Source organism: Vanellus vanellus (assembly GCF_965231255.1).
Source record: "Vanellus vanellus genome assembly, chromosome: 1".
Lineage (NCBI taxonomy): Eukaryota > Metazoa > Chordata > Aves > Charadriiformes > Charadriidae > Vanellus > Vanellus vanellus.
In genome coordinates, this window is record NC_138905.1 from 197,826,912 (window position 1) to 197,839,595 (window position 12,684).

At 42.5% G+C, this 12,684-nt stretch overlaps 1 protein-coding gene across 2 annotated transcripts in view; it reads right to left on the reverse strand.

Moving 5' to 3' along the window:
• Positions 1-12,684, reverse strand: part of FRY (FRY microtubule binding protein) — a 192,352-nt gene that overhangs the window by 136,038 nt on the left and 43,630 nt on the right. For both annotated transcript variants that reach the window (XM_082498322.1, XM_082498323.1), the window contains exon 3: positions 5,005-5,058. In XM_082498322.1, the coding sequence (XP_082354448.1) occupies positions 5,005-5,058 (54 nt within the window). The remainder of the gene's footprint in view (positions 1-5,004; positions 5,059-12,684) is intronic.

Below are 12,684 nucleotides of genomic sequence, written 5' to 3' on the forward strand. Positions count from 1 at the left end.
CCACCATGGAAAAAGGTATCCAGTACCTAAGGGAATTAGCCGTACGAGAGATGATTTACTTCGACCCAGATAATGCGCAGTTACCCACAGATCCTGATGAAGTCCAGTGCACAAGGCCCATATGGCGGAAGTTTGTACGGAGCGCACCATCATCATATGCCAACTCCTTGGCAGTGATGGAATGGAGAGGTGAAGAGGGACCAACGGTGGATGAGGTGGCTGGACGACTCCGTCAATATGAAGAAAGCCTATCTTCCCCCCTCGTTTCAGCTGTGGAGAAACTGTCCCAGAAGGTCCAGCAACTTGAAGAGAGTATGTCCTACTCCCCACCTGTACAGGCCAGCATCTCAGCTATTAGGAGCAGGCGTTTCCCTACTCAAGAGGAAGAGTACAGGGGGTACACACAACGAGGCACTCTGTGGTTTTACCTGCGTGACCACGGAGAGGACATGAGGAGGTGGGATGGACAACCTACCTCAGCACTACGGACACGGGTACGTGAGCTGCAAGGAAGAACAAACACAAAAGGGGATCCCTCCAGAAAAGGTGCAGCTCCTGTTTCCAGCAGACAGTTCCCCAGACAGAATGGAAGGCCTGATCTAACCTCCGATCCTCTTGAAGGGACTTCCAAATCATTTTTGCAACAGGTAAGTAACGTATACTATGATCAGGATTAGAGGGGCCCTGCCTCCAGCCAGGTGGGGGAAAGGGACAACCGGGTTTATTGGACTGTGTGGATTCGATGGCCTGGCACATCTGAGCCACAGGAGTATAAGGCTCTGGTGGACACTGGTGCACAATGCACCTTAATACCATCAAATTACAGAGGAGCAGAACCCATTTGTATTTCTGGAGTAACAGGGGGATCACAAGAGTTGACTGTACTGGAAGCTGAAGTAAGCCTAACTGGAAATGAGTGGCAAAAGCATCCCATTGTGACTGGCCCAGAGGCTCCATGCATCCTTGGCATAGACTATCTCAGGAGAGGATACTTTAAGGACCCAAAAGGATACCGGTGGGCTTTTGGCATAGCTGCCTTGGAGACGGAAGAAATTGAACAGTTATCCACCTTGCCTGGTCTCTCAGAGGACCCCTCTGTGGTAGGGTTGTTGAGGGTCAAAGAACAACAGGTGCCGATTGCTACCACAACGGTGCATCGACGGCAATATCGTACTAACCGAGACTCTGTGATTCCCATCCATAAGTTGATTCGTCAACTAGAGACTCAAGGAGTGATTAGCAAGACTCGCTCACCCTTTAATAGTCCCATATGGCCAGTGCGAAAATCTAATGGAGAATGGAGGCTAACAGTGGATTATCGTGGCCTGAATGAAGTCACACCACCGCTGAGCGCTGCTGTGCCAGACATGTTAGAGCTTCAATACGAACTGGAGTCGAAGGCAGCCAAGTGGTATGCAACGATTGATATCGCCAATGCATTCTTCTCAATCCCTTTGGCGGCAGAGTGCAGGCCACAGTTTGCTTTCACTTGGAAGGGCATCCAGTACACCTGGAATCGACTGCCCCAGGGGTGGAAACACAGCCCCACCATTTGTCATGGACTAATCCAGACCACACTGGAACAGGGTGAAGCTCCAGAACATTTGCAGTACATTGATGACATCATTGTATGGGGCGACACAGCAGAAGAAGTTTTTGAGAAAGGGAATAAAATAGTTCAAATCCTTCTGAAAGCTGGCTTTGCCATAAAACGGAGTAAGGTTAAGGGACCTGCACAGGAGATCCAATTTTTAGGAATAAAGTGGCAAGATGGACGCCGTCAGATCCCAATGGATGTGATCAACAAAATAGCAGCTATGTCCCCACCGACTAGTAAAAAGGAAACACAAGCTTTCTTAGGTGTTGTGGGTTTTTGGAGGATGCATATTCCAAATTACAGTCTGATTGTGAGCCCTCTATATCAAGTGACGCGGAAAAAGAATGATTTTAAGTGGGGTCCTGAGCAACGACAAGCTTTCGAACAAATTAAGCAGGAAATAGTTCATGCAGTAGCGCTGGGGCCAGTCAGGGCAGGACAAGACGTTAAAAATGTGCTCTACACTGCAGCCGGGGAGAATGGCCCTACCTGGAGCCTCTGGCAAAAAGCACCAGGGGAGACTCGAGGTCGACCCCTGGGGTTCTGGAGTCGGGGATACAGAGGATCCGAAGCCCGCTATACCCCAACAGAAAAGGAGATATTGGCAGCATACGAGGGGGTTCGAGCTGCTTCGGAGGTGGTTGGCACTGAAGCACAGCTCCTCTTAGCACCTCGACTGCCAGTGCTGGGCTGGATGTTCAAAGAAAGGGTCCCTGCCACACATCATGCAACTGATGCTACGTGGAGTAAGTGGATTGCACTGATCACCCAGCGAACTCGAATGGGAAACCCCAGTCGTCCAGGCATACTGGAAGTGATCATGGACTGGCCAGAAGGCAAAGATTTCGGAATATCACCAGAGGAAGAGGTGACGCGTGCAGAAGAGGCCCCACCGTATAATGAACTGCCAGAAAATGAGAAGAAACATGCCCTGTTCACTGATGGGTCCTGCCGAATTGTGGGAAAGCATCGAAAGTGGAAGGCTGCTGTGTGGAGTCCGACACGACGAGTTGCAGAAGCCACCGAAGGACAAGGTGAGTCGAGTCAGTTTGCAGAGGTAAAAGCCATCCAGCTGGCTTTGGACATTGCTGAGCGAGAGAAATGGCCGGTACTTTACCTCTATACTGATTCATGGATGGTGGCAAATGCTCTGTGGGGGTGGTTACAGCAGTGGAAGCAGAACAACTGGCAGCGCAGAGGTAAGCCCATCTGGGCTGCTGAACTGTGGCAAGATATAGCTGCCCGGATTGAGAATCTGGTTGTGAAAGTACGTCATGTAGATGCCCACATCCCCAAGAATCGGGCCACTGAGGAACATCAAAACAACCAGCAGGTAGATCAGGCTGCTAAAATTGAAGTGGCTGAGGTGGATCTGGACTGGCAACGTAAGGGTGAACTATTCATAGCTCGGTGGGCCCACGATGCCTCAGGCCATCAAGGAAGAGATGCAACATATAGATGGGCTCGTGACCGAGGGGTGGACTTGACCATGGACACTATTGCACAGGTTATCCACGAATGTGAAACGTGTGCTGCCATTAAGCAAGCCAAGCGGTTAAAGCCTCTTTGGTACGGAGAACGATGGCTAAAATATAAATATGGGGAGGCCTGGCAGATTGATTATATCACACTCCCACAAACTCGCCAAGGCAAGCGCCACGTGCTCACAATGGTGGAAGCAACCACTGGATGGCTGGAAACATACCCTGTGCCCCATGCCACCGCCCGTAACACTATTCTGGGCCTTGAAAAGCAAATCCTATGGCGACATGGCACCCCAGAAAGAATTGAGTCGGACAACGGGACTCACTTCCGAAACAGCCTCATAGACACCTGGGCCAAAGAGCATGGCATTGAGTGGGTATATCACATTCCTTATCACGCACCAGCCTCGGGTAAGATAGAACGATATAATGGACTGCTAAAGACTACCCTGAGAGCCATGGGGGGTGGGACCTTCAAACATTGGGATACTCATTTAGCAAAAGCCACCTGGTTAGTTAACACTAGGGGATCTGCCAATCGAGCTGGCCCTGCCCAATCAAAACTTCCACGTACAGTAGAAGGGGATAAAGTCCCTGTAGTGCATATGAAGAATATGTTAGGAAAGACAGTCTGGGTTAGCCCTGCCTCAGGCAAAGGCAAACCCATCCGTGGGATTGCTTTTGCACAAGGACCCGGGTGCACTTGGTGGGTGATGCGAGAGGATGGGGAGGTCCGATGTGTACCTTATGGGGATTTGATTTTGGGTGAGAATAGCCAGTGAATAATTTTATGATGTAATAAAAACTGATCTCAGTATCTGGCGCCTAGCAATTTTCCTTGAGATCGACATCTTCAACCTGTGGACCGTGGGCATGGACTGTATTGCATTCCCCAGTCACGAGCTTCAAATACAGCACCCACCAGTTCAGCACTACACATCATCTTATGTGCCCTGAGAGACTGTTCTCACTGCTGGAGCCTACCGTCATGGACTACGTGAGCTTAATGGACATTTTTAAGGGATGGCTCATAGACTATGGGAACTGAAAGATCTGGGCATGACATAGATGGTATGGAATAAGGGGTGGATAATGTCCTGGTTCCGGCAAGGATGGGGTTAATTTCCAAGGAGCCGGCAGGGGAGGCACGTATTCCATACCACGTGACCCATGCCCCGCTATAAAAGGAGCTAGCCGGGGCGGGGGAGTCAGTCGCCACTCGGGGGCGGGTCGCGGCGGTGCGGGTCCGGTCGGTGCGCTTCGCGGCGGTACTGTAATCGCGTTCTTGTATTCCTTTACCGGTGTTATTGTTTTTCTTTCTTTCTTTTCTTTCTTTTTTCCCTTTGTCTGTTCTGCTAAATTATAATATTTCAACCCACGAGTTTTGCCCTTTTCTGCTGATTTTTCCCACGGCTGTGGGAGTCGTGCGAGCGGCTGCGTGGTTCTCTGTTGCTGGCTGAGGCCAAACCACGACACATGTAAATCATGCTGGGTCACAGCTACACGGACAAAATAGACTGATGAGACTGATGCCAATGACAACTAAAGGCCCTCATATTAACCATAACAGAAACCGCATAAAAGGAAGACTGTTTCAAAAAGCAGATATTCTGAAAACATAGAAAGGTGGCTTCGAAACCTCCATCAGGGGAAACAGCCAAGAATACACTGTAAACAGCCTAATACACTGTAAGAAGCAAGAAGTTCTATAGCCAATAAAAAAGAGCTTGAAAACAGTGGGAAATGTCCTCCTAATTTAAAACCAAGAATGGTTAGGCAATGCACTCATCATTCTACTAAAGTACATCATTGAGAGATATTGCTTTTGCAGTATGCAGCGATAGTATAAGAACACTAGACTGCCTTCCAAGTATTTGTCTTACAGCCTGAGGAATGGAAGTAATATAATTTCAAGGGTCTTACTTGATCAAACTGAGGGTCTTCTCCTCGTTGCAGAGATTTGGTCAGTGGCTTCTCCTAAAAAAAAATAATTAAATATATATTACTTAAGATCAATACTATGATATATTCTCTCAACTCTACTATTAGTTTTCCATTTTAGATTTTTATTCACATAATTTGCCTCCTGACTAGTTTCATGCTGGAGATAGTCTGTTTTGTATTCAAAGGAGACCTTTTCATACATATGACCTAATACTGACAGAGTGCCCTTAGTGTCTTCCCAAGAAAGAAAAGGATTAACCATTTATTACACCCGAGTTACTTGGTGCTCACAGTGATGACAAATTCTTTCAAAATCCTAAAAGCACATGGCATTTCCTCTAATAGATAACCAAAGACCTCTATTTAGTTGCATGAGGTACCTTCTTGTCACAATACTACCAGGCAATACAAACATGTCCATAGATACAGTGCGTCACAGAGCGCATACTGAAAGGTGAAGAATCAAATATCATAGAGTTCATTTTTAAGGAAGATAATTCGGGAAAAAATGGCTCTATTACTCAAAACAAAACCCCAACCAAACAAAAAAAGGCATTTTTGGAATGGAAGCAAATTTTCAGGACTCATTCTCAGAGTACCTGGGAAGGCCAAGAAGAACTTCCCAACCCAGAAATCTGAGTCCCCACGTGTGAACATCCATTCCCCTTGATGGCTTTTTTGCCAAGCAGGCTCAATTACCAAGGCATGTAGAAGTACACAGTCCAGTATTCTAGATGCACGCAACAATATACAAAACATGAATCTCTCAATGAAAATAAACAACACATGCAGGCAGATGACAGTCTGAAAAACATGTCACCATCACTGTCACCCATCTGCACTGAATTGTACTACTGTTACTGGTGTCTGAAGTGTGCCAGCACTTTATTCTCCTGTAAATCGTGCATCTTTCTTTTCTTACAGCTGCAAGATCGGCGCTCTCCCACCAGCTCAGCATGAGATTTTTTATTCAGCTTTCAGCAAACTATTACACTCAAGAGCATCTGTTAATGTATCAGGCAAAATACCGTCACTGCCAGGGGATGTAAGATGCAAAACAAAAAAAATCTGTAAAGCTGCTGAGATAATGAAATGGAAAGACTTGAGGCCGTCCAAAGATGTATATTATTTAAAGTTTCTCTCCGGAGAAAACGTTGTCCAGTATAATCTGCTGACTGATTTTGAAATTAATTACACTGATCCACTTGTAATGCCAGCTGGCAAGGAGGCTGGCTGCAAGGTGACTGCAGTATCCCCTGACTACTTACCAAATAGAAAAATCCATCAAATGTTTTCTACCAAGTCATTTATCCAGGACAGTCATCGATATTTTTCATTGTTATCTCTAATGTCTAGAGTGGCTGCTCCACATTACATTAAGGGCACAACAACTATTAATTAGAACTTTATGACAGATTATTGGTAATGATTTTTTACTTGGGCATGTAGTGATAGGACGAGGGGGAATGGCTTTAAACTGGAAGAGGGCAGGTTCAGATTAAACATTAGGAAGAAGTTTTTCACTTTGAGGGTGGTAAGGCACTGGAACAGTGAAGTTGTTGAGGCCCCATCCCTGGAGGTGTTCAAGGCCAGGCTGGATGTTGCCTTGGGCAACCTGGTCTGGTGGGAGGTGTCCCTGCCTATGGCAGGGGGGTTGGAACTCGATGATCTTCAAGGTCACTTCCAACCTAAACCATTCTATGATCAGACACAGTAAAAACTTGTAGCCCAGAAACGAACACGACACCACCCCACCCACAGTCCTCTTTCTCAGTTAGTAACTTGGTGCCACCCTACCTAGTTGTGTCTCATGGGAGGACAATACTTCTTCTGTCTATTGCAGACTGAAAAGGCACACTGCACACTGAAAAGGACAGCAGAGAATCTTTCAAAAGTAGAGCTCAGTTTATTTAAAAGTTTAAGTTTTCATGGGTCCTGGACAAATCAGTGTTCTGAAAATGAGTGCAAGTTAGGGAAAAAAAAACACCTAACAATCTTTTTTTTTAAATTAAATTTCTGATTCTGTTACAGAAGGCTTGTGTTACCACAGAGACATTTCTTAAGGTCTGTTTCAATAAAAAGGGCTTTGGCATCCAGCAGCTTTGTGTTCCAGTGCCCAACACTGCAATGCTTGGCTTTCAGAGGAGTATCTAAAATCCTGCAGAAATGCATTCAGTGTTTCAGGCAGAAACGAGGTGTGGGATTCCTCATTACATGCTCATCTGTAAGGTGGACACAGCTAAATGAGAAAAAAAACGTGCTCTGGGAACCCAGTTTGAAACTGCAATCCTGAAAATTTCCCAATCACCTGGTGCCTATCTCTGGAAGCACACACACCTCACAAATACTTCAGTTTCTGACAATGATGTTCCTCAGGGACTGTGTATCTAAGTTAGTGAAGATCCCTCCATTTTGACAAGGCCATACAACTCATCTCTTGCCCTCTTACAGACGACCAGACCAGGGCTTCCCAAACCGTGGTACATTCACCTAAAGAAATGGTTCACAGGCCATACAACAGACTTGGTTGCAGCAGAAGGCAGCCGTGGGATGGAGACGAGCCAAGGGCACCAACCAACAGCCAGGAAGGGTTCTGCTGCCACAACTTCTCAATGTCTCCAGTCTAGGGCTTTAACTGAGGCCTTTTTCTTCCCTTCATCCCATCCAGCACCTACTGCTGCTCTTGCCATTTTGCCTCTCCTCGTGCTCTTGCCAGGCGGCAGCTGCTGCTGCAGCTGTCTCTGCTGCTTCTTCGTCCCCCTGTTCGGGTTGCTGCTGTTGCTGCTTTTTCTTCCACTCTTTCCAAGTACGGCACTGCCACTGACTCTGCCTGCAGCGACTGCAGTGATTGCAGCGATGGCTCAGCCCGCCTGGACCCAAGCTGACCCCGTTAAGCCAAGTGTCTCTACACACACCCCACCCCCCATCCCGTTCTGGGATTAGGGTGCCCACATCAGAGCAACTCATTGTACCCCTGAAGTGAATGGCAATAACCACAGAAAATTATATTTGGGGCTTGGAGATTTGAGTAAACTCAAAGTAGAAGTTATTACTATTTACTTTATTAATAATGCTGAGTACTGAATAGATAACGAACAGACTAAAGATGAAGGGCTAAATACAAATAGTTTTTTTCATGCCTAAGTGCTCCTAAAACATAAAAGGATGAGTGTAACAAGCAACCACGTCAGGAAGACACTGCTGAGTAAATGCAAAGACAGCTCAACTACATGCAGGTGCTTCAAGTGTCCTTTGAAAACAGCGTTTTTTCTTTATGCAACAGATGATGTCTTCTCATCTATTGTAAACGACTTTCCTATCTATATCACTTCGTTCTAATATCCTTGCAAATCTTACCATTTCATTTTACGTAGTATTTTCAATGTGGTTGCTATGGCAGCTACTATATGAAATATATTTATACTCAACGGTAGACATTTTCATTATATACCAAAGGTTCAGGACTGACAAACTCAAAGTTAAAAAGTATAATAAAGTTAAATTGCCTCTGAGTAATAGATTCCATAGTGGTATTTTTACCCTGGAGATACACTTATTTAAAAGTTTTTAAAAAATCTTAAAAATGTTTTCCAGCCTCAGGGCACTATCTTATTTTTATTTATTTTCTTGCCCACCCAATTCAGAAATGGCAAAGAGGCCCTTTTATATTATGAGTAGACTCTGTTTGAGTCTCTGTAGCTATAATACATTCTGCAGAAATATCTTCCAAATCTTGGATGAATAGGTAGGCTGAATTTGGAGCCAAAGCCTACAACCACAAAATATGAATAAAGAAAGTTTTGATTAATCTGAAAGAGCCCATAGCTTTCTGGGCTATAAAAAACATCAGAAAATTTCAGAATAATAATATTTCCATTTTTAATCACTAAGTTAAACATCCTTATTTCTTGTTTGAAGTGCTGCCTTCAATTGTATACTCTGTATACTCTGTTACTGCTGGAAACTCCCATGATATGAACTCGTTAGAGATAAGCAGTAAAGGTCAGCAAAGACAATTTTGCATTTAATATTTGAAACTATTGTTTTTCAATAAAACATCTAAACTTTTTGCATCACCAATGTTTACAAAACAAAACCTAAAAATTAATTTACTTCCTCTGCCTTGTTGCTGTTCTGAAAACATTAATAGAATATAATAGAATATGTTGAATATGCAATGGCAAGCGTATATTTTATCACATTTACATGCATTAACTAATTATAATATTCATAATTAGTCTAAAAAACAACATATCAGTCAACCCCCCTATTCACATAGACACATTAAACATTTCTCCAAAGACTGTCAGCTACTTTTAATGGTTAATATACTAATGCTTTTTCAGGGCTGCTATACAAATACAATTCGGTAACTTTACACAGGAATAGCTTTCCTCGACCACTTGTCACAGAATTGAGAATTCACGGAAACATGAAAACAAAAAGATGCTGTAGGGCCCATTAAGCTTCACTATGTCACTGTGTTACAATGATATATAATGCCCCTTAACATTATTTCTAACCTTAGCAACCATCAAGCACATTATTCCTGCTGAGCTATGCCTGGGTACTGTATTACTGACTGAGATAAAACCCATCTTTTTATAAGAGCATGGAGGATTCAAGGATATTTTGATACAAAATGTAACTTGCCATGCATGCTAAAAAAGCAGCCATACACACTCTACTGAGTAGTCTGCTGGGATGGAAGAGTTACCAAAAGTTAACAGCAGAAGAATGGACCTTTTCATGTAAAATGGAGTAGATATAGACCACATTCAACTACTACAGCTAAAATATATATAAAACGCATGCTAAATTTTTAATTTTACCACTGGTTAATTTGTACAAAGATCAGAAAACATATTGCTGTCAATCTTGTGCTCACGTGGTCTGTAAACCATTATCTGTATCATCTAGGAGAAAATGCCACGACACCAATTTGCTTCTGAAGGCTGGGTATGCGAAACTTTATTCCACAGAGGAGCAGCTACCCTTCAAATACAGCTGACTTACCAGAGCCAGTTGCCTCTGAAAGGGACAGTTTGTCTGTCTGGTCCCCGCCTCCATTTCAGCTGTGTGCTCCTGCCTCCTCCCTCCCAGAAGGGATCGATGCTGATCCTGCATTGAGCAGGTTCATGCAGCTGAACTTGCAAGTAATTACTTCTGTTTTGCCCTCTTGAAAATGGATAGAACAGACTTATTTACCTTTTTACTCTGTGAATTCCACACCACCACCCCAGTGCGCCCAGTTAATTTATACCTAAGCAATTAAGAGAGCCAAGCTTTTTGACTCAAAAGCACAATCTGTTTACTCTGATAGTCTCCTAAATGTCTCCCACCTGGAACTTGTATGAAACAGGCAATTAGTGTCCTGGTTTTGCAACCATTCTTTGCAAGTCAGCAGGACCTCCTGCATAAAAATCAAAATTGCCAATTCAGTGGATGACAACAGAATCTTTGATTCCTCTTGTTGCTCTTCTCAGCATCAGTTAGCTGCTAGATACCTCTTTTAAGAGACTGTGCCCGTGACCATGGTATACAGATAGTAAAATAAACAGAAAAGGGGATTTCCTTTATTAACGTTTGAAATTCTAAGCATACACTAAAAGGAAATTCTAAGCGCAAGCATAATAAAAAAGATACGATAATATAGCTTCAAGAAAACACCACAACTCTGCATAAGACAAAATTAGATTCCAAAAATGTTAAAGAAAACTCTGATGAACTTCATGTACCTTTTTAAAATGAAGTAAAAAAGCAAGGCTAATTGTACATGGTATTTCATACAGAGAAAAGAAGCATATTTCAAGTGGCTATGAAATACACATAAAAATATTCTGTATCTCCCATAAATTTTTATTTTAGCAAACGCAGGTGCAAACCTGCTTGTCATTACAGTTACTGCATAAAACCAGTGAAAGATGCATGTTTAGAAGACAGGCTCAGTATTACTCAGTCTATTCTTTCTTCATGCAATTGCTCTGTTCTTTGTAACAGCTCTTCTGTTTTGTTCACATGGAAAAGGATGATGTGCCCAGTGCTGCTCTACTGCTGAATACAAAACTGTGTAAGAATGCATCAGTTCAGCTTCTAGTACAGGTTTTCACTCACTGGCTCCGACTCTTCACCTCTTTGGCATCCAGGTCATGTACTGTTCTGACTTGGTGATAGCTTATGTCATCACATCAGGTATTACAGGTTAATTTTTGTCTGATTATCAAATTCTCTGCAAAAGGCATTTTTTACCTATGCTGTCTACCAACACAATTAAAATGTGGACACTGAAAAGATTTTGGTCATGAGAATGTTTAATCTGAAGTAACCGATATATCAGAAAAAAATCGCCAAACAAGCCAAAGAAATAGCAAATTACTTTTCAGTACTAATACTACACAAAAGTGGAGTAAATTCCAAGCAGAATGAAGAGAAAAGCAAACCCACTGAATTAGAAATTGCCCTCCAAGTTATTAGATGCACAGTGCAAAAATTAGCACTGCAACTTTCCCAAAATAACATGGAACTTAAGAAAAAAACCTCTCAAAAACCAAATATGAAAGTTTTCTTGTTTTCTTTCCTTCACTTACCTTGAGCAAACAACTTAAGAACTCTGACATTCTTACCTGCTCAGTAAAAAAATTCTGACATGCCCTCAACTCGGTGTTGACAATAAATGCTCACAAACTTTAAACAACGGTTAAGTGCTGTTACAGATATAGGGGTAACTGCAAAAAAACCCCACCAACCAACAAACAAACAAAACCAAACAAAAACCCCTATTGCCCTCAGCATTTTTATCTTCTCTAATATTTTTCAATTGTGAAGTAAAGCCCTTTCTTGTATTAAAAAAGTAAAAGTAAAAAAAAATCCTTTTCTAAGCTCTTTCAAGCCCAAATAAGCTGATGGCTTCCAAAAGAAGTATTTTTAATACATGCTTCTTTAAAATCTGGAAACTTGAAAAGAGTACTAAAGATGACTTTACTGAAATTGCGGTAGACTCTAGCAAAAGCCAGAAAAGACATTTTATTGGCTGTTTATTTTCAGAGTTCTGTGTTCATAGGAATGCCTTTTTAAAATTGTAACAATGAACACATCAAAATCCTCTGTCTGAACACATGCAAGTTGTAAGGTTTGGCCTAGTATCATAATACTCTCCTTGGTTTTCCCTGATTTTAATTACTCGAGTACTACAATGTACAGAAAAAGAGGTGAATGGTACAAACTGTAAATTTGATAAACTTAAAAAGAGCATCTAGAAACGAAGTTTAGACACCTAATGTTGACACCATAAATCCATCATAGACCTGTGTTAGTAGATTAGATTGACTGATTCTGACTTAAAAACTTCCAATGCAAGAAGATAAAATTTTATTAATTGGAACATTATTTTCTGGGGTAGAGAATATTTTAAGTTTTAGTTGCTTCCTTACCTATGATGAAAATTTATGAAGGACCATGATGAACAGCTTGGGGAAGAACTATAAATTTAATATAATGGATTAACTAAGACTCTTATTACCAAATTTTAGGTACAGGATTGAGTTTATTAATAGTCCCACGTCCAACTAGTGATTTATATAAGTTCGACACTATCAATATTCCCAGTTTCGATACCTACCATCAATTATTACAGATTCAGTGATTTACACTCCTAAAAGA